General features: G+C 50.4%; 1 protein-coding gene across 20 annotated transcripts in view; it reads left to right on the top strand.

Annotated features, from left to right (window-relative positions):
- The window catches only part of KIF1B (kinesin family member 1B), a 95,515-nt gene that overhangs the window by 11,468 nt on the left and 56,992 nt on the right, over positions 1-27,055 (top strand). For all 20 annotated transcript variants that reach the window (XM_073657270.1, XM_073657264.1, XM_073657256.1 and 17 more), the window contains exon 2: positions 1,624-1,823. In XM_073657270.1, coding sequence (XP_073513371.1) covers positions 1,718-1,823 — 106 coding nt within the window. In that variant the 5' untranslated portion in view covers positions 1,624-1,717. The remainder of the gene's footprint in view (positions 1-1,623; positions 1,824-27,055) is intronic.

Below are 27,055 nucleotides of genomic sequence, written 5' to 3'. Positions count from 1 at the left end.
CAGTCTGTAGGAGTTGTTATCCAGCGCTCGTGGTTGTCAGGGCCAAGCAGGCGCTTATTGAGGGTCATTTTGGTAATCCAGTATTAATTACTGCTTAAGGTTTGGAAAATCAAACAATCAGAGTTCGGCTTTTATTTCCTAATCTGCTCTGAGCAAATGTAAGCTGCTTTGTGATTGGTTGCTATGGACGCAGAGGAGTCACTGGCCGAGCTCCTCCGGGAAGGTTCAGGTGACCGCATCACCAATGAATTATCCTCGTCCTGACACCCTGCCGCTCTCCATGACTCTGCACCAAGTGAGGGGCGTAGGGACAGCTGCAGCCGATCAGGGATTTGTACATGACCCCTACTATAGACGGCGGTCGGAGCTCGGCACACACAACTCGGGCCGCAGTAACAACCCCTTAAAAATGCAACCAATTTTTGGGGTTTTTTTGCGTTTTTTTCCCCTATTCCAAACGTCGTAATTTTTTATTATTTTTCAGTTGATGGAGCTGTATGGCAAAAATAAAAAAAAAAAAGACAAAACTGCGGGTTGTTTTTTTTTTTTTAAATGTATTTATGGCTTTTATTGTGTTGGTTAAATAATTTTTAATAATTTGATTATTCGGATTTTTACGGACACAGCAAAACCAAATATATTTAGAGTCCGATTCATTATCTGTGATTTTCTTTTAAGTCACAAAAAGGCGCAAATGCAATAATGAATCAGACTCTCGGATGTTAATTATAGATAGATGTCTGTCCCCGTCGCTCTTTGTAAACCTTTTAAACTTCTTTTTGTTATTTTTCAGTCCCCTACGGGGACTTGAACATGTTTCCTTCTGATCACTTGTTCCTTATCCTGTAATATTCCAGTATTATTGTAAATAGTGAAGATGACACTATGAAGCCCAATGTGGTAGTGACAGAGATCTTCAGCGGGTCCCAGGCTGCCATCGCTGGGGCTCGAATGGACGCGTGGGCAGGATCACGTCTGCATTTTAAGGGGTGTAACGCCAATCGGACCTGGCTCTGATCGCTGCTGTATAGCACAGCTGGCATCGGTTCACTATGGAGCAGGCTCAGCTCCTGAGCCTGCTCCACACACCCGTTATGGTGCATGAAGGAGTTTACATTTCTAGCCCATGTTAGCAGACTAAAAACTTTTTTTGGTTTTGTCTTTTTTTTTTTTTCTTCATTTTTCTGCACTTTAAACTTGGCTTATAAGTCTAAATTTATAGCATTTAATTATGGAGTGACTTGTGGTCAGTGATATGAGGCTACAAACAGGAAGTGATTGTGTGCACCAGGAAAGTGTCCCCCTTCCCCTCGCCACTGTATTGGGTGAAGAGCGATGTTTTTTTGTTCAGGGCTTTGCAGTGGTGGCCGTACGGGTTGCGGCCCAGCTCTGCCTGAGCTGTTGTCCTGTGTTCAGCTTGCACCTGGTATACGCTGTATACTCTGCTGAGTCAGGTCCTCGGCTGCTCCCAGTTTTTTTAACCCCCTGTTTGCCTATAGCTGGGTGCATGACGTCAGGCTCCTCCATAGATCCGGCTGCGGTGCGGAGCGTTGTTACCGTCTTGTTACAATGTCGTTCACTCTTCTATTATTAACGTCACATTGTTTGATCTTTCTTTTCCAGAATGAGGACCTGAGATTTACCACCTCCCCCCCCCCCCGCCCCAACAGACTTTCTATTCTTTTATACATTTGGCACGTCCCTCCCTCGGACCACCATGTCGGGCGCTTCTGTGAAAGTGGCCGTTCGGGTTCGCCCCTTCAACACAAGAGAACTCAGCAAAGAATCAAAATGCATAATCCAGATGCAGGGAAATTCAACCAGTAAGTATAAGCATCACCCACACCCGTGCCTTACTTTGGGGGTCTGCTGCGGTGACATGATCTGCAGGGTCTGGAAGGGTGGGGGGTAAATATATATCCACCTTTTGAGCACCATTTTATAGTTTATGTATAGATATGATGTGCATAACAAGTAGACAAGCTTTGTAAATGCATTACTTTATTATAGTCCAGAGCTGCACTCCTAATATAATTATAATTTTATTTATATAGCACCAACATGTTCCTCAGCACTTTTTAATTAAGCGGGGACATGTACAGACAATAGACATCACAAAGTAACACACAGTTCACCAGTTACAGAATCAGTAATGTATGTACAAAGTGACTGCACCAGCAGAATAGTGAGTGCAGCTCTGGAGTATAATACAGGATGTAACTCAGGATCAGTAATGTAATGTATGTACACAGTGACTGCACCAGCAGAATAGTGAGCACAGCTCTGGAGTATAATACAGGAGGTAACTCAGGATCAGTAATGTAATGTATGTACACAGTGACTGCACCAGCAGAATAGTGAGTGCAGCTCTGGAGTATAATACAGGATGTAACTCAGGATCAGTAATGTAATGTATGTACACAGTGACTGCAATAGTGAGTGCAGCTCTGGAGTATAATACAGGAGGTAACTCAGGATCAGTAATGTAATGTATGTACACAGTGACTGCACCAGCAGAATAGTGAGTGCAGCTCTGGAGGATAATACAGGAGGTAACTCAGGATCAGTAATGTAATGTATGTACACAGTGACAGCACCAGCAGAATAGTGAGTGCAGCTCTGGAGGATAATACAGGAGGTAACTCAGGATCAGTAATGTAATGTATGTACACAGTGACTGCACCAGCGGAATAATGAGTGCAGCTCTGGAGGATAATACAGGAGGTAACTCAGGATCAGTAATGTAATGTATGTACACAGTGACTGCACCAGCAGAATAGTGAGTGCAGCTCTGGGGGATAATACAGGATGTAACTCAGGATCAGTAATGTAATGTATGTACACAGTGACTGCACCAGCAGAATAGTGAGTGCAGCTCTGGAGTATAATACAGGATGTAACTCAGGATCAGTACAGGATCCGTAATGTAATGTATGTACACAGTGACTGCACCAGCAGAATAGTGAGTGCAGCTCTGGAGTATAATACTGAAGGTAACTCAGGATCAGTAATGTAATGTATGTACACAGTGACTGCACCAGCAGAATAGTGAGTGCAGCTCTGGAGTATAATACAGAAGGTAACTCAGGATCAGTAATGTAATGTATGTACACAGTGACTGCACCAGCAGAATAGTGAGTGCAGCTCTGGAGTACGATGTATGGGATAAGTAATGTATTCACAAATATCTCAGCTCATTCTTCAGATCTCCTCTCCCTTCCCAGGAGGTAAAGCCTTGGTGCAGGATTATAGCTCGTCCCTGTGTCCCTTAGCTCTTAGGATGTCCGCTGTCTATTGTACCCTCTTACTTGTTCAGCATGCAGCCTGTGTACTCCCTGCAGTTCTCAGGCTCTCGCTGAATGTTCCTGTCTCCTCACTGCCCTGGGTGATTATAATTAGATGGGTCACAGACTAGTAACAGCATACAAACCACACAGAACCCAGGGGCTGCACGGCCCGGACTCCCTCTGTCTTTTGGGGTCAGTAACGTCTGACCTGACTTATGTTACAAAGTCAGAGTCTATCATTGGAATAGAAAGAAATTGAGAAACAGATTACATGAGCAGCGTTTGGTGATCCATTGCTCTGCACAGGAGGAGAGCGCCTCATGGGGTCAGCACAGGCTATAGGGTCCTGGTGCAGTTTGTGCTGGAGGTTTCTTTGGTTGCTATGGGTTACATATTCTTTTTCACATGCTCTCCATGCGTTCTTGCATTTTCTGAATATACAGGTATTGGGTTGACGTAGTTGAGTGAATTGGAGACTTTTAAGGCAAGCGCTCGCAATGTGAAGGTAGATGTTATCTAATATATATATATATATATATATATAATATATTTTGCATCAGCATATAAGAAGTTGCTGGCAATTTACCTTTTATAGTTTCTCGCTTTCATCTGGAAGATGCGTTATTTTGTACAGCAGCACAGAGCATTTTAGCTTGGCTCGATTGATGTGATCTGAGTGGGCCATATATTTAAAGGATTTCTACTTTGCAAAAAGTGTGACCTTTTTAATGTTTACAGCTCCTGTGCAGAACTATGTATCTCCATCGTTGTGCACAGTTTTTTTTACTTGTAGGTTATCAAACAGAGGAGGGAGAGGGAGCGAAGTACCACCTGACCGCAGGATCACACCACAGAGTGTTTGACGTCTGTCGTCATTGAGACACTTAGGTCTGCACAGGAGCTGCATACTCGGCCAAACCCACCTTTTTTTTTTTTTGGCTGGGACCCTCCATCTAAGTAAAGATTTATGGTTGATGTCCACACAGCAGGTATCGGGGGCAGGATTGGACATGTTTGGATTTCAACATGTCCAATCCTGTGTTTATTTTTCTGTTTGTGGCCGATAAGTCTCAACTAGGGGTTCTGTGCAGCGCTGTACTCCCCTCTCCCCATTTAGGACATACACATGCTTGGCCAGTATAAATGTGCTTGTGTGTCCATGCTGTGTGCCAAGCTGTCAATCCTTTGGAGCGCACCGCCACTCAGCAAGCAAGTAACTGGGAGGCAGGATAGCGGTGCACTTTACACTGGGGGTCAATTTCACAGCCGGCAGATTGTGGTGAACACAAAGAGTTAAGACAAATTCATCTCTGCTCCTTCTATATCCAGTTATTATCAATCAGCCGCAGTGCAATTTGCAGAGCAGACTGATGCATTATTTACCTTCCAGTGCGATCTAAATGGAAGGATTTAGAGGAAACCGCGTCATGTGTTTATGGCAGCAGGTTACAGAAAAGGAATTTTAACCGATTGTGCCGGTCGGATGAGAATGAAATATTTACAGGGTCGGAGCTGCTCCGCACCGTCCTATCATTCAGCATGTGATTCTTTGGTGTTTTTCAGGCTATTTAGGGCTCATACCAGAGTTAGGAAAGAATTCAGGAGGCGATCACAGCTCAGCGGAGGGAAGGGCCGAGCGCAGGGACAGGGGCTGCCAAGTCTGAGTGTTGTGGTGGGTGTGAGGGAGCGCGGCTTTGTGTCTGCTCCTTCATCACTGCTTCAGAAAACTATACAATTATGCAGCCTTTTATACTTCTCTACAGCAGTGGTCAGCAGCCTGCGGCTCTCCGGCTATTGCAAAACTGCAAACTTCAGCATGCAAAGATAGCTGGCGTGCTGGGAGTTGTAGTTTTACCACAGCCAGATTGGTAAAATGATTTGCAACATAAAGACTTTGCACAGTTGTAATTTAAAAAATGTGTATGCAGCTCCTATGCAGACTTATGTGCATCCATGGTTGCAGACTACAAAGCAACCCTGTGTGATTTCTGATTCTGAAGCCATGTGTTACTTTACAATCACCACTTTTCGGAGTTAGGTCTGTTTGCAGAATCTAAATGGTTAAACAGCAATCGCTGAGAGGGTGCAATCGCCAGTGCACATGAAAATATTTTGCCATGTGGCTGCCATATTGGGATTCCTCTGATGCCCAGCCATCATTGTACACAGAGCAAGCGATGGAAGGTTTCCAGGCAGGAAAAAGGCTGAAAAAGAAAGTATATATTAAAAAAAAACCAATACATTTATATATAGTATAATAATAATTATAATAAAAAAAATATACAGCATATATATATCATTTTTTTATTTAAATTGTTCATCTATTTCCAGCTGAAAAGTAAACCCATCTGCTTTCACCAGATTTGTAAATGCTCAATTTATTAAAAAGATCAAAGTAATTAACCTGGAAGATAAGCGCCTTTTTTAGATAAAAGAAAAATGCAAATGCAACAAAAAGTTGATCAAACTATATCTAGATCCAAAAGTTATCGATAAAAATACCAGCCCGCCATACACAAAAATTTGGATTTTTTTTTCCAGTATATTATATTATAGGGTAAAATGAATGGTGTCTTGCAAAACTACAACTTATCCCGCAAAAAAACAAGCCCTCATACATCTATGGAGATGGAAAAATAATAAAGTTTTGACTCTTGGAAGTAGGGGAGGAAAACCATAAAAAGGCTGTTATCACTTTGTACTGGACCCTATTACTGACTGATAATGCAGGATATTTGGTTTTCTGATCTATTCTACTGGTGATGGATTAAATGGATTTTTACATTATTTTGAATTTTATATGTATTTTTTTTATTTTTGTCGCCTGCGTTGTCATCTCCACCTGTGCGCACATCCGGACATCTCCCTCTATGACGGGGAAGCCACAGGGGCAGGATGTCCCCCCCCGATTTGCACATCTCTCTGCTGTGTGACCCTTGCCTCCGTCCCGCTGAGTCTGTATTGTGGCGAGCGCCTTATGAAGGGTCCGGAGAGGACGAGCGCCGGCAACGTGAGGAATATCGCCTTGTTTTCCCAGGAGCTGAGATTCCATATCCTCCCATACTGAGTCCCCAAAAAGTGAGGAGGGGAGCATCCCACAATATGGACATCAAAGAGCTCCTGTCGCCTGCATACAGGAGTCCGCCAGGACTACGGTTTGGGGACGGGGGTCTGAGCCGTCACTCTCTGCAGCAGACAGAGCCCCCAGATCTAACCATGGAATATCTGTGGCCGGCACGAGGCGCTGCAGCAGCTCCTGGTGTTGTCTCCTCTCTGGTTTCCATTGCTTAGGAACGGTAATATTTGTGTGGGGAAGAGTCTGAGCAGCACCCAGCTGCCATCACATGAGCCCCATCCATTAATGCCGGTATGCTGGCAGTGGGCCCGGGGGTGCGTTGTGCGCAGGGGCCATGTGAGTGTGAAGGCTTTAGCTTTGGGATTTGATTGAAGTGCGGCCGACACAATGGTGAGAGGAATAAAGAGGCCGTCCGGTCTGAAGCTTCCACATTCTCCATAGAAAAATAAATACGTGGTGCAAAATCTTAGAGATCCCAAACTTGGATGTAAAAGGAATTATGTGACGTATATGGTGACATGCCAATGGACTCTGACCCTCAGTATAGGCGCTGTATACAACTAAGTTACCAGCAGTAGGGGCCCTGTATACGGGAGCATTGCTCTCAGTAGGGGCCCTGTATACGGGAGCACCCCTCTCAGTAGGGGCTCTGTATACGGAAGCATTGCTCTCAGTAGGGGCCCTGTATACGGGAGCATTGCTCTCAGTAGGGGCCCTGTATACGGGAGCATTGCTCTCAGTAGGGGCCCTGTATACGGGAGCATTGCTCTCAGTAGGGGCCCTGTATACGGGAGCATTGCTCTCAGTAGGGGCCCTGTATACGGGAGCATTGCTCTCAGTAGGGGCCCTGTATGCGGGAGCATTGCTCTCAGTAGGGGCCCTGTATGCGGGAGCATTGCTCTCAGTAGGGGCCCTGTATGCGGGAGCATTGCTCTCAGTAGGGGCCCTGTAAGCGGGAGCATTGCTCTCAGTAGGGGCCCTGTATGTGGGAGCATTGCTCTCAGTAGGGGCCCTGTATGCGGGAGCATTGCTCTCAGTAGGGGCCCTGTATGCGGGAGCATTGCTCTCAGTAGGGGCCCTGTATGCGGGAGCATTGCTCTCAGTAGGGGCCCTGTATACGGGAGCATTGCTCTCAGTAGGGGCCCTGTATGCGGGAGCATTGCTCTCAGTAGGGGCCCTGTATACGGGAGCATTGCTCTCAGTAGGGGACCTGTATGCGGGAGCATTGCTCTCAGTAGGGGCTCTGTATACGGGAGCATTGCTCTCAGTAGGGGCTCTGTATACGGGAGCACCGCTCTCAGTAGGGGCTCTGTATACGGGAGCACCCCTCTCAGTAATGGCTCTGTATACGGGAGCACCCCTCTCAGTAATGGCTCTGTATACGGGAGCACCCCTCTCAGTAATGGCTCTGTATACGGGAGCACCCCTCTCAGTAGGGGCTCTGTATATGGGAGCATTGCTCTCAGTAGGGGCCCTGTATACGGGAGCACCCCTCTCAGTAGGGGCCCTGTATACGGGAGCACCCCTCTCAGTAGGGGCCCTGTATGCGGGAGCATTGCTCTCAGTAGGGGCTCTGTATACGGGAGCACCCCTCTCAGTAGGGGCTCTGTATACGGGAGCACCCCTCTCAGTAATGGCTCTGTATACGGGAGCACCCCTCTCAGTAGGGGCTCTGTATACGGGAGCATTGCTCTCAGTAGGGGCCCTGTATACGGGAGCATTGCTCTCAGTAGGGGCTCTGTATACGGGAGCACCCCTCTCAGTAGGGCTCTCAGTAGGGGCTCTGTATACGGGAGCATCCCTCTCAGTAGGGGCTCTGTATACGGGAGCACCGCTCTCAGTAGGGGCCCTGTATACGGGAGCATTGCTCTCAGTAGGGGCCCTGTATACGGGAGCATTGCTCTCAGTAGGGGCCCTGTATGCGGGAGCATTGCTCTCAGTAGGGGCCCTGTATGCGGGAGCATTGCTCTCAGTAGGGGCCCTGTATACGGGAGCACCCCTCTCAGTAGGGGCTCTGTATACGGGAGCACCCCTCTCAGTAGGGGCTCTGTATACGGGAGCACCCCTCTCAGTAGGGGCTCTGTATATGGGAGCACCCCTCTCAGTAGGGGCTCTGTATATGGGAGCACCCCTCTGAGTAGGGGCTCTGTATACGGGAGCACCCCTCTCAGTAGGGGCTCTGTATACGGGAGCACCCCTCTCAGTAGGGGCCCCGCATACGGCGGAGTTGCTCCATTGAATCTTTGGCATTGCTGCGGTTGTGGATTTCTCGCTTCTTTATTATTGGCCCCATCCATTGGGCTCCTATGTTTTCGATGGAATATATGACACGTGCACCACCTATCTCCCTCCTGATGAGCTTCTGCCACAGCCTGGGGGTCTCCGCTCACAGCAGCCTTTGTGTGAGGAGACCCCTTTTGTTTCCTCAGACGGGAGGGATTATTTCCTGGCTCCAGGTTTGGTTTCTTCTCCAGGGGCTGAAGTCCACCTTGTCTGTGATCATAAAGGCTCAGGACCGTGACCAAGGAGCTAATGGCTTCCAGCATGTCTGCAGCGTCCTGGTCACCTCAATTGATTTAGGGTGTGTGGCCCTCTCCCCCTTCTTGGAGTCGCCCCAGTCTCTGTCGCTCTGTGCGCTGTCTGCCATGTCACCCCTGCCTTACTGCAGATTTCTCAATACATTTTCCCTTTCTGGGTACTGGAGGACAGAGAGCACGATGATTATTTCTACTGGTCTGCAAATATGTAGATGTGGCAAATTCATGAACCTGGTGGCTCAGGATGAACATCGAAGATATGTACAAATATAGAGGCACACTGCCGCATTATTGCACATTATATCACCAGCTATAAGTTTCCATAGGAGTCCTGGGAGCCGTGCAGATTGTATTCTGGCCCCTCTTCTGTGTCTGGGCCTCTTTGCAGAGGAGCCTGAGCGCTGATCCCCCTTTTCTCGGTGCAGTTGACCCCCTCCTCCGTCACTCCAGGCATCAAGCAATTTTTCCGAGAAGCGTTTCTAGGGCCGTTTGTATTAGTAACATCCCTGCGGTCTGGAGATGTCTGGTCGCTGTAAAAGCCGAGCTATCAATCTTGTCCTGTGTCTTGGATCGGATCCGCCTTCCATATCGATCCTCTGCACTTGATGGCTCAGTTCTGTATTGACGTCTCAGCCTTTCACTAATGCCGTGCAATGTGTGCAGCTTATAATGGTGTATTTAACCCCTTCCAGTAATTTTTATTAAGTTTCTCTCCGAACTTTCCGTTACTTTATTTCCTGACCCATCTGTTTCTATCCTGAACCTGTGCATTATGGAAGCTTTTAGCCATGCTGAAGGTTTTCTACAGGGAGACAGTCAACAGGTCGAATAATTATGCATTAGGCTATCCGGTCTGTCAATAGCAGGGGTCAGTTCAGGTCCTCTGCAGCGCCACCACTGGTTAAATGCAGCATTGATTTGCATTTTTGAGGTGATACAGTGAATGGACTTGTACCCACTAGGTGGGCATAGTGCAAATGTGTAAATGGTTGCAGATTGTTGATTGACTCTTTGCCCGGGCCTCTTTTTAGCCCCGGGCCGCTTCCTCCTAGCCCCGGGCCGCTTCCTCCTAGCCCCGGGCCGCTTCCTCCTAGCCCCGGGCCGCTTCCTCCTAGCCCCGGGCCGCTTCCTCCTAGCCCCGGGCCGCTTCCTCCTAGCCCCGGGCCGCTTCCTCCTAGCCCCGGGCCTCCTCAGACCTGTGTCAGATGGGGTAATGCAGGCCCATTATATTGTCCCTACCCGTGCCGTGATACACTTCCTGAAGGCGTCCTACTTGTGTGTTCATACACTGAGGGGCGATTTATAGGGCCGCTGCTGACATTTTTTTAATGATGGGTTACCGCCGTTCTTGCCCTGGCATGTAGAGACCTCCGTTGCCCTCAGTGCCACATTACTCACATTGCACAGATGCTTCACGCTGACTTTGTCACCATTCCTGAGATGCTTTTCTGGCGTTTTCTGTCACTCTCAGATGTTTTTCCTGCGGGTTGGTTAGATGTAATTATATTTTGTGTCTGGCCCCTGCCCTGTGTCGCTCCTCTGTGCCCTTCCCGATGCCCGTCCTGCTCGCTCAGCTGAAGGGCTTTTGTATGAAATGACTCTGCTAATCCTTCATTGCCAGCAGGGTGTTGTGCCCGGCCAAATCCTCACCAGCCGGGTTCTAGAAAGCTCCAGCGGCCGAGGCTGTGTACTGTGTGTGTCTGCCTGGACTGGAGTATATATCTGAATGTATATGTATCTGGTGACAATGGTGGCGAGTGAACAGTCCGTACAGGAAGGATCTGAGCCACTGTGGAAGCGGGCACATTGTGATGGTGCTGGGTCACAGCATCTTTAAAATTGGAGATCTTGTGGGGTGTTCCTGGTTTATGGCAGGTCTTATGGGATGTTCCCAGTATACAGCATGTTTTGTGGGTTGTTCCTTATATACAGCAGGTCTTGTGGGGTGTTCTTGGCATACGGAGAGTCTTATGGGATGTTCCCAGTATACAGCATGTTTTGTGGGTTGTTCCTTATATACAGCATGTTTTGTGGGGTGTTCTTGGCATACGGCGAGTCTTGTGGGGTGTTCCCGGTATAGCATGTTTTGTGGGGTGTTCCTTATATACAGCAGGTCTTGTGGGGTGTTCTTGGCATGCGGCGAATCTTGTGGGGTGTTCCCGGTATACGGCGGGTCTTGTGGGGTGTTTTCAGTATACGGCAGGTGTTGTGGGGTGTTGTTGGTATATGGCAGATGTTGTGGGGTGTTGGTATATGGCAGGTGTTGTGGGGTGTTGTTGGTATATGGCAGGTGTTGTGGGGTGTTGGTATATGGCAGGTGTTGTGGGGTGTTGGTATATGGCAGGTGTTGTGGGGTGTTCTTGGTATATGGCAGGTGTTGTGGGGTGTTCCTTTATATACAGCGGGTCTTGTGGGGTGTTCCTTTATATACAGCGGGTCTTGTGGGGTGTTCCTTTATATACAGCGGGTCTTGTGGGGTGTTCCTTATATACAGCGGGTCTTGTGGGGTGTTCTCGGTACATGGCGGGTCTCGTCTGTTCTCGGCACAAGTTGGTTCCGTTATGGGGTCGTACCCTGGATATATAAGATGGGTCTCATGGGGCAGTTCCCTGGATATACAGCATGTCTTGTGGGGTGTTCTCGGTATACGGCGGGTCTTGTGGGGTGTTCTCGGTTTACGCCGCCTCTTGTGGGGTGTTCTCGGTATAAGGCTGTTCCTTATGGGGTGGTTCCCGGGATATCTAAAGCGGGTCTCATGGGGCAGTTTCTAGGATATAGGGCGGGTCTTGTGGGGTGTTCTCGGTATACGGCGGGTCTTGTGGGGTGTTCTCGGTATACGGCGGGTCTTGTGGGGTGTTCTCGGTATACGGCGGGTCTTGTGGGGTGTTCTCGGTATACGGCGGGTCTTGTGGGGTGTTCTCGGTATACGGCGGGTCTTGTGGGGTGTTCTCGGTATACGGCGGGTCTTGTGGGGTGTTCTCGGTATACGGCGGGTCTTGTGGGGTGTTCTCGGTATACGGCGGGTCTTGTGGGGTGTTCTCGGTATACGGCGGGTCTTGTGGGGTGTTCCCGGTATACGGCGGGTCTTGTGGGGTGTTCTCGGTATACGGCGGGTCTTGTGGGGTGTTCTCGGTATACGGCGGGTCTTGTGGGGTGTTCTCGGTATACGGCGGGTCTTGTGGGGTGTTCTCGGTATACGGCGGGTCTTGTGGGGTGTTCTCGGTATACGGCGGGTCTTGTGGGGTGTTCTCGGTATACGGCGGGTCTTGTGGGGTGTTCTCGGTATACGGCGGGTCTTGTGGGGTGTTCTCGGTATACGGCGGGTCTTGTGGGGTGTTCTCGGTATACGGCGGGTCTTGTGGGGTGTTCTCGGTATACGGCGGGTCTTGTGGGGTGTTTGCGGTATACGGCGGGTCTTGTGGGGTGTTTGCGGTATACGGCGGGTCTTGTGGGGTGTTTGCGGTATACGGCGGGTCTTGTGGGGTGTTCTCGGTATACGGCGGGTCTTGTGGGGTGTTCCCGGTATACGACGGGTCTTGTGGGGTGTTCCCGGTATACGACGGGTCTTGTGGGGTGTTCCCGGTGTTCGGCTGTTCCTTATGGGGTGGTTCCCGGGATATATGGCGGGTCTTGTGGGGTGTTCTCGGCGGGTCTTGTGGGGTGTTCTCGGTATACGGCGGGTCTTGTGGGGTGCTCTCGGTATACGGAGGGTCTTGTGGGGTGTTCTCGGTATACGGCGGGTCTTGTGGGGTGTTCCCGGTGTTCGGCTGTTCCTTATGGGGTGGTTCCCGGGATATATGGCGGGTCTTGTGGGGTGTTCCCGGTATACGACGGGTCTTGTGGGGTGTTCCCGGTATACGACGGGTCTTGTGGGGTGTTCCCGGTGTTCGGCTGTTCCTTATGGGGTGGTTCCCGGGATATATGGCGGGTCTTGTGGGGTGTTCTCGGCGGGTCTTGTGGGGTGTTCTCGGTATACGGCGGGTCTTGTGGGGTGCTCTCGGTATACGGAGGGTCTTGTGGGGTGTTCTCGGTATACGGCGGGTCTTGTGGGGTGTTCCCGGTGTTCGGCTGTTCCTTATGGGGTGGTTCCCGGGATATATGGCGGGTCTTGTGGGGTGTTCCCGGTATACGACGGGTCTTGTGGGGTGTTCCCGGTATACGACGGGTCTTGTGGGGTGTTCCCGGTGTTCGGCTGTTCCTTATGGGGTGGTTCCCGGGATATATGGAGGGTCTTGTGGGGTGTTCTCGGCGGGTCTTGTGGGGTGTTCTCGGTATACGGCGGGTCTTGTGGGGTGTTCTCGGTATACGGCGGGTCTTGTGGGGTGTTCTCGGTATACGGCGGGTCTTGTGGGGTGTTCTCGGTATACGGCGGGTCTTGTGGGGTGTTCTCGGTATACGGCGGGTCTTGTGGGGTGTTCTCGGTATACGGCGGGTCTTGTGGGGTGTTCTCGGTATACGGCGGGTCTTGTGGGGTGTTCTCGGTATACGACGGGTCTTGTGGGGTGTTCCCGGTATACGACGGGTCTTGTGGGGTGTTCCCGGTATACGACGGGTCTTGTGGGGTGTTCCCGGTGTTCGGCTGTTCCTTATGGGGTGGTTCCCGGGATATATGGCGGGTCTTGTGGGGTGTTCTCGGCGGGTCTTGTGGGGTGTTCTCGGTATACGGCGGGTCTTGTGGGGTGCTCTCGGTATACGGAGGGTCTTGTGGGGTGTTCTCGGTATACGGCGGGTCTTGTGGGGTGTTCTCGGTATACGGCGGGTCTTGTTTTTTTTTTCCGGTGTTCGGCTGTTCCTTATGGGGTGGTTCCCGGGATATATGGCGGGTCTTGTGGGGTGTTCTCGGTATACGGCGGGTCTTGTGGGGTGTTCTCGGTATACGGCGGGTCTTGTGGGGTGTTCTCGGTATACGGCGGGTCTTGTGGGGTGTTCTCGGTATACGGCGGGTCTTGTGGGGTGTTCTCGGTATACGGCGGGTCTTGTGGGGTGTTCTCGGTATACGGCGGGTCTTGTGGGGTGTTCTCGGTATACGGCGGGTCTTGTGGGGTGTTCTCGGTATACGGCGGGTCTTGTGGGGTGTTCTCGGTATACGGCGGGTCTTGTGGGGTGTTCTCGGTATACGGCGGGTCTTGTGGGGTGTTCTCGGTATACGACGGGTCTTGTGGGGTGTTCCCGGTATACGACGGGTCTTGTGGGGTGTTCCCGGTGTTCGGCTGTTCCTTATGGGGTGGTTCCCGGGATATATGGCGGGTCTTGTGGGGTGTTCTCGGCGGGTCTTGTGGGGTGTTCTCGGTATACGGCGGGTCTTGTGGGGTGTTCTCGGTATACGGCGGGTCTTGTGGGGTGTTCTCGGTATACGGCGGGTCTTGTGGGGTGTTCTCGGTATACGGCGGGTCTTGTGGGGTGTTCTCGGTATACGGCGGGTCTTGTGGGGTGTTCTCGGTATACGGCGGGTCTTGTGGGGTGTTCTCGGTATACGGCGGGTCTTGTGGGGTGTTCTCGGTATACGGCGGGTCTTGTGGGGTGTTCTCGGTATACGGCGGGTCTTGTGGGGTGCTCTCGGTATACGGAGGGTCTTGTGGGGTGTTCTCGGTATACGGCGGGTCTTGTGGGGTGTTCTCGGTATACGGCGGGTCTTGTGGGGTGTTCCCGGTGTTCGGCTGTTCCTTATGGGGTGGTTCCCGGGATATATGGCGGGTCTTGTGGGGTGTTCTCGACGGGTCTTGTGGGGTGTTCCCGGTGTTCGGCTGTTCCTTATGGGGTGGTTCCCGGGATATATGGCGGGTCTTGTGGGGTGTTCTCGACGGGTCTTCTGGGGTGTTCCCGGTGTTCGTCTGTTCCTTATGGGGTGGTTCCCGGGATATCTATGGCGGGTCTCAAAGGGCAGTTCCCGGGATATACGGCGGGTCTTGTGGGGTGTTTTCAGTACCAGGTGGGTTTTGCACGGTGCTCCCAGTTTGCAGTTTTTACTACTTAACAGAACTGACCCAAGGTAGAATCACTGGAGAACCATCTGCAGGGTGTTGGACTCTTAGAGATCCTTGATGTGAGCAGATTTCTAGCCCACCTGGTCCTATAGAAGATCTACTGTTACACACGTTGCTAAAATTATGCTTGCTAATATACATTAGGAGTCAGAACAAGCAGAGCATTACAGCTTTGATGGCAAGTTGTGATGCTCTGCCTCCTTTCTGTACATGGGGCAGTGTAGTCACAGACCGGTCAGAGCTCAGGCTGATTCCTGTGAACTTACAGAAGTGCCTGCAGTTTACACATGAGCATCAGAACGGGAGCAATGGAAGACGCGGCCGGGCCTGATGAATCTTGCTTTCATGTGGATGGCCGGGTACATGTCCATCACTTATCTGGGGAAGAGAAGGTGAAGAAAGCCACTATAGGAAGAGTACAAGTCTGCAGCCGCAGTGTGATGGGGCCACTATGGGAAGAGTACAAGTCTGCAGCAGCTGTGTGATGGGGCCACTATGGGAAGAGTACAAGTCTGCAGTGTGATGGGGCCACTATAGGAAGAGTCCAAGTCTGCAGCGGCAGTGTGATGGGGCCACTATGGAAAGAGTACAAGTCTGCAGCCGCAGTGTGATGAGGCCACTATGGGAAGAGTACAAGTCTGCAGCCGCAGTGTGATGGGGCCACTATGGGAAGAGTACAAGTCTGCAGCCGGAGTGTGATGGGGCCACTATGGGAAGAGTACAAGTCTGCAGCTGCAGTGTAATGGGGCCACTATGGGAAGAGTAAAAGTCTGTAATGTGATGGGTCCACTATGGGAAGAGTACAAGTCTGCAGTGTGATGAGGCCACTATGGGAAGAGTACAAGTCTGCAGTGTGATGGGGCCACTATAGGAAGAGTACTAGTCTGCAGCGGCAGTGTGATGGGGCCACTATGGGAAGAGTACAAGTCTGCAGCGGCAGTGTGATGGGGCCACTATGGGAAGAGTACAAGTCTGCAGCGGCAGTGTGATGGGGCCACTATGGGAAGAGTACAAGTCTGCAGCCGCAGTGTGATGGGGCCACTATGGGAAGAGTAAAAGTCTGCAGTGTGATGGGGCCACTATGGGAAGAGTAAAAGTCTGCAGTGTGATGGGGCCACTATAGGAAGAGTACAAGTCTGCAGCGGCAGTGTGATGTGGCCACTATGGGAAGAGTACAAGTCTGCAGCCGCAGTGTGATGGGGCCACTATGGGAAGAGTACAAGTCTGCAGTGTGATGAGGCCACTATGGGAAGAGTACAAGTCTGCAGTGTGATGGGGCCACTATAGGAAGAGTAAAAGTCTGCTGTGTGATGGGGCCACTATGGGAAGAGTACAAGTCTGCAGCGGCAGTGTGATGGGGCCACTATGGGAAGAGTACAAGTCTGCAGTGTGATGGGGCACTGTGGGAAGAGTACAAGTCTGCAGTGTGATGGGGCACTATGGGAAGAGTACAAGTCTGCAGCGGCAGTGTGATGGGGCCACTATGGGAAGAGTACAAGTCTGCAGCAGCAGTGTGATGGGGCCACTATGGGAAGAGTACCAGTCTGCAGCAGCTGTGTGATGGGGCCCCTATGGGAAGAGTACAAGTCTGCAGTATGATGGGGCCACTATGGGAAGAGTACTAGTCTGCAGCCGCAATGTGATGGGGCACTATGGGAAGAGTACAAGTCTGCAGCGGCAGTGTGATGGGGCCACTATGGGAAGAGTACAAGTCTGCAGCGGCAGTGTGATGGGGCCACTATGGGAAGAGTACAAGTCTGCAGTGTGATGGGGCACTATGGGAAGAGTACAAGTCTGCAGTGTGATGGGGCACTATGGGAAGAGTACAAGTCTGCAGCGGCAGTGTGATGTGGCCACTATGGGAAGAGTACAAGTCTGCAGCCGCAGTGTGATGGGGCCACTATGGGAAGAGTACAAGTCTGCAGCAGCTGTGTGATGGGGCCACTATGGGAAGAGTACCAATCTGCAGCAGCAGTGTGATGGGGCCACTATAGGAAGAGTACAAGTCTGCAGCAGCAGTGTGATGTGGCCACTATGGGAAGAGTACAAGTCTGCAGCAGCAGTGTGATGTGGCCACTATGGGAAGAGTACAAGTCTGCAGCAGCAGTGTGATGGGGCCACTATGGGAAGAGTACAAGTCTGCAGTGTGATGGGGCACTATGGGAAGAGTACAAGTCTGCAGCGGCAGTGTGATGTGGCCACTATGGGAAGAGTACAAGTCTGCAGCCGCAGTGTGATGGGGCCACTATGGGAAGAGTACAAGTCTGCAGCCGCAGTGTGATGGGGCCACTATGGGAAGAGTACAAGTCTGCAGCAGCTGTGTGATGGGGCCACTATGGGAAGAGTACCAATCTGCAGCAGCAGTGTGATGGGGCCACTATAGGAAGAGTACTAGTCTGCAGCAGCAGTGTGATGTGGCCACTATGGGAAGAGTACAAGTCTGCAGCTGCAGTGTGATGTGGCCACTATGGGAAGAGTACAAGTCTGCAGCCGCAGTGTGATGAGGCCACTATGGGAAGAGTACAAGTCTGCAGCTGCAGTGTGATGGGGCCACTATGGGAAGAGTACAAGTCTGCAGCAGCTGTGTGATGTGGCCCCTATGGGAAGAGTACAAGTCTGCAGTATGATGGGGCCACTATGGGAAGAGTACTAGTCTGCAGCAGTAGTGTGATGGGGCACTATGGGAAGAGTACAAGTCTGCAGCTGCAGTGTGATGGGGCCACTATGGGAAGAGTACAAGTCTGCAGCAGCTGTGTGATGTGGCCCCTATGGGAAGAGTACAAGTCTGCAGTATGATGGGGCCACTATGGGAAGAGTACTAGTCTGCAGCAGTAGTGTGATGGGGCACTATGGGAAGAGTACAAGTCTGCAGCTGCAGTGTGATGGGGCCACTATGGGAAGAGTACAAGTCTGCAGCAGTAGTGTGATGGGGCAGAGTTCCTCTGGCATCATGTGGATGTGACACGCACTAGTGGCAGCGCCTCCATCTCATCGATTGGGATGTGCTGCAGAGACAAGTCCTCTCCATGGATCTGGCATCAGGCGGCCCTCAGGACTGATCTCCTGGTTGTCTTTGTCTCTGTGGTCTGAGTTTTGGGCTGTGTACATAGTGTCGTGTATGGCGGCAGAGCCGGCCTGGAGTGTCTCCGGGATTCTCCATGTGTATATAGGGCCTTATCATGCACCAGCTGCACAGACTGTATTTATAGCTGGCAGCTGGAGAGGAGGGAGCTTTCCGCATTTTCTGCCGCTCTCTACATTCCTGGAGCCGTCCAGATTTCATTCATCTTTCCTGGAGCTGCGGCTTCTTCCTTTCATCCCTGAACGTCCTGCACCGTGGGGTTGTCCCTGGCCGGCGTCAGGTCGCTCCTTATACCACATTCTGTACATGGCACCTCCCTCTGAGGATTTTTGTGTCCAGAGTTTTCGGTCATCCTATAGAACCTTCTTCTTTATTTTTTTTCCTCCTTTTCGTCATCTGCTTCATCCTCTGATTTGAAGGATTTTCTTCGGTAATCGCACTGTTCCAGTGACCTACATCTGCATTTCAGGCATCAGAGTTGGCTTTACGTTAAGTCGCAGACACCAGCGTGGCCCCCTCCCCAGTTTTAGGATCTTTAGAGGTCTGTTCCTGCAGGGGTCCCTGAACCTGCTCCAGACAGGGAGGGGGTTATTCCTGATCCTCCACCATCTGCTCAGCACTCCTACTTCTGACCTTGCTGGATCCTCTCCTCTTTGTGTCTGGATTTATCTGCAGGAAGATCCATTCTGGCTTTTAAAGATGTCCTTTAATGGAGGAGGCGCACAGCACACGTCTTCCTATGTGCCTGTGTGTCATGACACTGACAGTAATGTGTTTTTTCAGGAGGTGTGAGTCATGATTAGAGCAGTGATAATGGATGATGTCATCTGTTCTCTGCTGAAACCAATGACATCATCTTCATTTATACAGAGGATTATGTTTGGCTTCATGTCTGCTCTATCAGTTGCAAATAGCAAAGGGTTGTGGCTCAGCTGCACATGGAAAAGGACAAACATTGTATCCAGTGGTGACATCAAAAAAACCTTCCTGTATATGTCCTGTCAGCCAGAACCTGAGGAAAGAATGGTCCTGCTGCCTCCATATCCCACAATATGGCGTTTGGGGCACATTCCTGTTTAATATTTCCTGCAAATATCTCAATTTTATTACTCTATAAATTGCCATCCACTTTTTCTGAGTGAGCATTTCCCTTTCACCAGTATCTCACCAGCACTATAGGTGCTTGAACTTCCTTTTTTTCACTTATCATGCATTGTTACTTTCTGTTGAGGGGGTCGCAATCATGCCTCCGCTTTCTGTTGAGGGGGTCGCAATCATGCCTCCTCTTTCTGTTGAGGGGGCCGCAATCATGCCTCCGCTTTCTGTTGAGGGGGCCGCAATCATGCCTCCGCTTTCTGTTGAGGGGGCCGCAATCATGCCTCCGCTTTCTGTTGAGGGGGCCGCAATCATGCCTCCGCTTTCTGTTGAGGGGGCCGCAATCATGCCTCCGCTTTCTGTTGAGGGGGCCGCAATCATGCCTCCGCTTTCTGTTGAGGGGGCCGCAATCATGCCTCCGCTTTCTGTTGAGGGGGCCGCAATCATGCCTCCGCTTTCTGTTGAGGGGGCCGCAATCATGCCTCCGCTTTCTGTTGAGGGGGCCGCAATCATGCCTCCGCTTTCTGTTGAGGGGGCCGCAATCATGCCTCCGCTTTCTGTTGAGGGGGCCGCAATCATGCCTCCGCTTTCTGTTGAGGGGGCCGCAATCATGCCTCCGCTTTCTGTTGAGGGGGCCGCAATCATGCCTCCGCTTTCTGTTGAGGGGGCCGCAATCATGCCTCCGCTTTCTGTTGAGGGGGCCGCAATCATGCCTCCGCTTTCTGTTGAGGGGGCCGCAATCATGCCTCCGCTTTCTGTTGAGGGGGCCGCAATCATGCCTCCGCTTTCTGTTGAGGGGGCCGCAATCATGCCTCCGCTTTCTGTTGAGGGGGCCGCAATCATGCCTCCGCTTTCTGGTGAGGGGGCCGCAATCATGCCTCCGCTTTCTGGTGAGGGGGCCGCAATCATGCCTCCGCTTTCTGGTGAGGGGGCCGCAATCATGCCTCCGCTTTCTGGTGAGGGGGCCGCAATCATGCCTCCGCTTTCTGGTGAGGGGGCCGCAATCATGCCTCCGCTTTCTGGTGAGGGGGCCGCAATCATGCCTCCGCTTTCTGGTGAGGGGGCCGCAATCATGCCTCCGCTTTCTGGTGAGGGGGCCGCAATCATGCCTCCGCTTTCTGGTGAGGGGGCCGCAATCATGCCTCCGCTTTCTGGTGAGGGGGCCGCAATCATGCCTCCGCTTTCTGGTGAGGGGGCCGCAATCATGCCTCCGCTTTCTGGTGAGGGGGCCGCAATCATGCCTCCGCTTTCTGGTGAGGGGGCCGCAATCATGCCTCCGCTTTCTGGTGAGGGGGCCGCAATCATGCCTCTGCTTTCTGGTGAGGGGGCCGCAATCATGCCTCCGCTTTCTGGTGAGGGGGCCGCAATCATGCCTCCGCTTTCTGGTGAGGGGGCCGCATTCCTGCCCCCGCTTTCTGACGAGGGGGGCGCGCAGTCCTGCCCCCGCTTTCCGTCGAGGAGTACGTAGTCCCACCCCCGCCTTCTGTGGAGGGTCACGCAGGCTCGCCGCCGCTTTCTGTGGAGGATCACGCAGGCTCGCCCCCTCGCTTTCTGTCGAGGCTCACACAGGCTCACCCCACGCTTTCTATCAAGGGGGACACAGTCCCATCTCCACCTTCTGTCAAGGATCTCGTAGTCCCACCCCCGCCTTCTGTGGAGGGTCACGCAGGCTCGGCCCCGCTTTCTGTGGAGGGTCACGCAGGCTCGCCCCCTCTTTCTGTGGAGGGTCACGCAGGCTCGCCCCGGCTTTCTGTGGAGGGTCACGCAGGCTCGCCCCCGCTTTCTGTGGAGGGTCACGCAGGCTCGCCCCCTCTTTCTGTGGAGGGTCACGCTGGCTCGCCCCCGCTTTCTGTGGAGGGTCACGCTGGCTCGCCCCCGCTTTCTGTGGAGGGTCACGCTGGCTCGCCCCCGCTTTCTGTGGAGGGTCACGCTGGCTCGCCCCCGCTTTCTGTGGAGGGTCACGCTGGCTCGCCCCCGCTTTCTGTGGAGGGTCACGCAGGCTCGCCCCCGCTTTCTGTGGAGGGTCACGCAGGCTCGCCGCCGCTTTCTGTGGATGGTCCCGCTGTCCTGCCCCCGCTTTCTGTGGAGGGTCCCGCTGTCCTGCCCCCGCTTTCTGTGGAGGGTCCCGCTGTCCTGCCCCCGCTTTCTGTGGAGGGTCACGCAGGCTCGCCCCCACTTTCTGCAATGGACATTACATATCACCTCCTGTGTAAGTCTAAGGAAATGTGAGCGGTTCTGGTTGGGAGAGAGGGCTCCAGCTCCATGAAGAGCTCATTAGATGGTTGCACCCCTTTTCCTAGGGCATCTTTCCCTGAACCTTCATTCAGACCACAGGCCCCTTTGGTACCTCGCACACCGGGGTCTTTGCTTTGCATTGTATGTTTTTCTCAGAATTCTGTTTTTCCCACATTGATGCATTTTTATAAAGGACATCGCTCGCCGCTTCTTACTGTGCGTCATTATTTCCGCTGGTTATTACAGTCCTGCAGCAGTGCATTCTGGGAGAAATGTAATTATATAAGCATCAAGTGTTGCCTCTCTGGAGCAGGGCACCGACAGACGTTTCTGCGGACCCTTAATCGCCTCCCAAATTAGGTTTCGTTCTTTCTTTCTAGGAACATTCCCCAGTGATGATAATGATGATATTCTTACCAGTCAGCGCTCACATATAAAGCAGAAGATTGCTGATAACCACACTATTTATAACTCATTAATGTCCTATGCTCTAGTCACTTCCAAAGCTGCAGCTTTTTTAATATTTTTTCTGGAAATTCTTAGATTTGAAGTTCCTAAAAGTAATTTTTGCAGTTGGATTTAATTAAACATTTTGCACCATTACCTTCTATAGCCTCTGTGTTGAACTATGTATGACTGGCTGCAGTGAGTTAACTGAGAATTTGTCAGCGAGCTCTTTCAGATTAAGTACCGGGAGAGTTTGGAACTCTTTTCATGGTCTTTTTTCCTGTGCTGCTTTCAGTTGGTTTAGGGCCACAGACCACAGCAAAGTTGAATGTGCCACAAAACAAAGAGCCTGTAAAAGCCAAACTGCTTTTATTTAATAAAACCCAATTGCAAAAAAATATTTTTATTTACATTAAAGTAAAAAAAAAATAAATGTATAAACATGGCGGACCGCCTCGTGATTGTTGGCGGCCATCCTCCGCAGCTGTCGCTTCTTTTGTTCTGCGCACTGTGGCTTTCACACGAGCCGCTTCCTATAGACGCTTCCGTGTCCGGTTTCCTCGTGAGACGTCTTCGCTGCGGCTTTATCATAACTGAAGGTTATGGAAACCACTCCGATTACCAAACACCCACGGATCCTGAAATCCTCTGCAGCCCCGGAATCCAGCTGGCACTGAGCGGGTTAAGAGGGCCGCCTGCGAGAAAGCGGGCGACGTATAATACAGTCAGCCCTCAGCCGATGGTTTCCGCAGCCTCTCGCCGCTGCCGAGCGTTTAATTATAACCGAGGTGACAGATCTCAAGAAACTTTTATTCCGCTGTTTGCAAACACACAAGTTTTTAATTACAGCTGAGCCGTGAGGGGATCTGCCGTGGCCGACACCGGCGAATGTAACATCCTTTCCGCATCTTTTGTATTTCACCGTGGCATCTAAACATAGCAACGCCGTCACCCGCTGTGCGCTAGGAAGCGAATCCAGATAAAGCTTTTCCTCTGGGGTAAAGCGCTGATCTCTGGCACAATGGTCGTTGTATGCAGGTAGATAATACGTATTTTAAGGGAACGTGTAATCCAGGATATGCAATGGCTTATACACGGGCATCAGCAGTGGCTCTTCGATATATGTGTATACTAGGTCCATTAACCCATCAGAGCTGAAAAACTTAACCCTCTTGGAAACCGTAGTCCTGGGATTTAAATCCACGGCATTGTCATTGTTCGGCTCATAGTCCTGGGATTTAAATCCACGGCATTGTCATTGTTCGGCTCATAGTCCTGGGATTTAAATCCACAGCATTGTTATTGTGCAGCTCGTAGTCCTGGGCTTTAAATCCACAACATTGTCATTGCGCGGCTCGTAGTCCTGGGCTTTAAATCCACAACATTGTCATTGCGCGGCTCATAGTCCGGGGCTTTAAATCCCATGTTATAGTAAATCTACTCAATGGGTTTAAAGCAGCAGACTGTGTCAGAACAAGCCACGGACCTTGAGGAGAGGATAAGTGCAAATTATAACCTCTGCACCAGCGTTCTCTTTTCCACCGTAAATAAGAAGAAATGTCCCTGGATCATGGGATCGCCGTTTAGCAAATGAACTCTAACATCATCCCAGGGGCTTACTTCCCCTATACTTACAGCTCCTACAAACTGCAAAATTAAATTCCAAAAGGTGAACATGCCCAGGAGTCTCTTATGACCTCTAGGTGGGAAAAAAAAAATCAGGTTAAAATAATATATGTGAACATAAGTAAAAAAGAAAGAGAGCAAATATATTTATATATATATATTTTTTTATATTCATATATAATCCTATAGCCATAGCCGTCCTGTATACATGATGACAACACTGCATCCAGTTTCTTTTTTTTTTTATTTGAATCCTTGATCCTTTGGAGCAATACATTTTTACACAGATTAACCCTTTTAAAGAATAAAGAACTATAAAAATGACTTTCTTTCTACTTTCCTCATAAAACTAAGAAGAAAAGAAAACAGAAAGAAAAAAGAAACGACAGAAAACAGTATTTAATAAATGTTCCACCGATAAATGTAGGGCACTGAAATCACTGCAAGATCATCTAGGATCAAAACACTCAGGTTGTTAAAGGGGAATCTGTCACCAGGTTCTGAGAGCAGCATGGTGTAGGGACTGAGACCCTGACTCCAGCGATGTTACTTATTGGGCTGCATACTGTCGTTTTGATAATCTCCTGCTGATTAAAACAGTGATTTTATCAAAATGACAGCAAGCAGCCCGGTAAGTGACACATCGCTGGAATCAGGGTCTCTGTTAAAGTAATAGGGAGATTTCCCATTGATTTTAATTGGTCACATGTAATCTGTAATCATTTAAAGAGCTGCGACACCTGCAGTCACGTCTGATCCTGGGGCTCCGAGTAACAGGACCCCACTGGTTTTGTGCAGAAAAGAGTGTGGGTCCAAAGTGGAGTTGTCCAATGCAATCCCTCTAATATATAAAAATCTTAAAGGTATAAGATGCAGACGCAAGGACTCGTGTGGGTCTGGATAAGCCCTTGAGCGCACCTTGTTGTGCGGTGTGCGTGTGGCACCGAGGTGCGATTATACAGTGAGGACGGCGCTCAGGCCTTGATACTGCGGATGAGTCAGATGTGATGTGAGCGCTCTGTTTGGGAGGAATGTGCACCTCTCGTGCGCTCTCTCTTTTGGAAACAGAACGTTCACTGTGAGTCACCATTATCCCTAATCCCTTTAAACTCGGCCTCTGCAGCTGCTTCATATCCCCCGGGGAGGGGCGTTCTCGCCTGGTAACCGAGCGCCAGGGTAATGTGCTTCCAAACAGGGTCCCTGATACTATTTATACTCCCTCCTTCTCCGTCCGCCATGTTCATCTGTGTCCTCCTGCGCCAGACCTGACCTGTGGCTTTCCTGTATAGAAATCCCACTATATCCTATATCCCACTGTGACTGTCACCTGGCTGGTACATTTATTTATTACTCTGATCTTTCTGTGCTTCAAGTGGAAAACTGAACGTTCCCCCCCCAAAATTTACCATCCCATTTAAGCATCTTTTTTCTGTGACCCCAAAAGTGTATTTAAAGGGGCCTATTTTTAATAGATCACCTGTTTGGACCCCTAGCAATCAGCTATAGCCTGTGAGAAATCCTGACAGTAACGGTTCGGTGGTGTAACGTCAGTATCTTGCATGCATGTGCCAAGGTGCTTCTTTTAAATTCGGGATGTCCTCCGGTCATGTGTTGCGCTTCTCCTTTTGCTGCGCTTCTCCTTTTGCTGCGCTTCTCCTTTTGCTGCGCTTCTCCTTTTGCTGCGCTTCTCCTTTTGCTGCCCTTTCTCCTGCTTCATTGGTGGCAAGACGCAAGACCTGCTTCATTGGTGGCAAGACGTTCAGTGGAGTGTGGTAACATGACTACAAGTTCCGACTACACAAGGTTTGTTTGTAGTCTGTAACCATGGAAATGCATAGGTCTCCCCTGGAGCTGTGGACACACAATGATGCAAAGTTGCTTGGAAACTAATGATAAAAAATTTGACTGCAGAAGTGCAGACGCTCTGTAATTCCATGATGTGTAGAGCAGCCGAAGCTTTCATCAGCCTTTGGTTGTTTGCTTGTGTAGCTTACTGTACATGTATTTAAATAATAAATAAATGAATTAAAGAAAAAATGGTGTGGGCTCCTCCATATTATTCTTAACCAGCTAAGGGAAAGCGGACAGCTGGGGGCTGGTGTTTATAGTGTGGGAAGGGGATAATAAACATGGAGCTTCCTAGGCTAATAATATCAGCTCACAGCTGTGTGCTTAGCCTTCAGTGGTCATTAATAAGGGTGGACCCCACAAAAAAAATGACGTGGGGTCCCTCCTATTTTTAATAACCAGCAAAGGCTAGGCAGACAGCTGTGGGCTGATATTTATAGACTAGAAAGGGGCCATGGATATTGGCCCCCTTCCAAACGAAGAACATCTGCCCACAGCCGCCCAAGAAATGGTGCATCCATAAGATGCACCAATTTTGGCGCTTAGCCTCTGCTCTTCCAACTTGCCATGGTGCGGTGGCAAGTGGGGTAATAGTTGTGGAGTTAATGTCACCTGTTTTATGGTCACCTCCATCAAGCCCAGGGGTTATTTATGCAAAGAATTCTGCAATCTTCACCCTTCACTGCGACAAGCAGGTTGCAAGGAATCCAACTGGCTCTGACTTTTTGCGACTTGCTCTAGAGGTCACAATGCGACCCCCATTACCTGCATTACTCTGTGATGTAGCGGCTGCACAGAATGACCTTTGGCCGCTTGTCCTGTGTCCTTTCCAAAGTCGCTGTGTAGCTGCAGCGTTATTACTGGGTGAGGTTAGAAGATCTGAGCAAAGCGGGAACGATCCGTGCGGAGGACGGCAACGAAATTGCACTGATTGTTCTCCCCGTGTCTGCTGTGCCTCCTGCCCACAGGAGTCAACACTCTCGAATTATAGATGAGTCAGGTGCTGTTGGCTGCAGTTTTTGTTTTTATGAGGTTTTTTTTTCAGTTTATGCCTATTTTTTTCTTACAAATGCAGTTTTATTAACCCGAATTTGCTAACTGAAGACTAGTGTGTTGCATTGCAGGACGCTGTGTTACGCTGACATTCTTGCAAGGTGCATCAGGAAGGTTTATTTAAGGGAAAATGACATAAGGTTTTATTACTTATGACTACAGATAATATTAGTTTAAGCATTTCTTTTATAACCCCATTGCCTCCTTTCCATGTTCCTTCGGCTGAAAGGGCAGAGTCTGAAATAGTGCTCAGAATTTGGCAAGTCCGGCTATTTCTGGTGCGGCTGAGACTTCCAGGGAATCACAAGGACACTACATCTGCTAGGAAGCTTAGCTCGGAGCAGGTGGCGTTCTGATCTTTGTGGCCGTCTGTCAGTTCCTGGTAGTCTTCATCTTACCTGCCCTCGTTCTGCCTGTGGCACAGATGACCACTTGTTTTCTAGAACAGTAATAATTACAATATAAAGACTTGCACTATGGTTACCACCAATTGAGACGAATCAGTTGGAATGAATTATTTGCCCCATGTAACGTTGGGTGTCGGTGTTGCCGTGCTTCTGGGTCCTTGGGTATCCCTGTCATTTTGGGTGCTGATTTTGCCTTGGTTCTGGGTCTGTCGTGTTGTTCTGGATCCTGGTAGTCAGTGTTGCCGTGTCCCTCGCTCCCTGGGTGATATTGCCATGCCTCTAGGTTTTTGGGTGTTCGTGTTGGCATGGTTCTGGGTGTTGCCATGCCTCTAGGTTTTTGGGTAACTGCGTTGGTATGGTTCTGGGAATTGCCATGCC

Source organism: Phyllobates terribilis, unplaced genomic scaffold, assembly GCF_046119375.1.
Source record: "Phyllobates terribilis strain yellow unplaced genomic scaffold, ASM4611937v1 Scaffold_12__6_contigs__length_324123572, whole genome shotgun sequence".
Classification (NCBI taxonomy): Eukaryota; Metazoa; Chordata; class Amphibia; order Anura; family Dendrobatidae; genus Phyllobates; species Phyllobates terribilis.
Note: the sequence above shows the minus strand (reverse complement) of the source record. Positions and strands in the feature narration are given on the sequence as shown.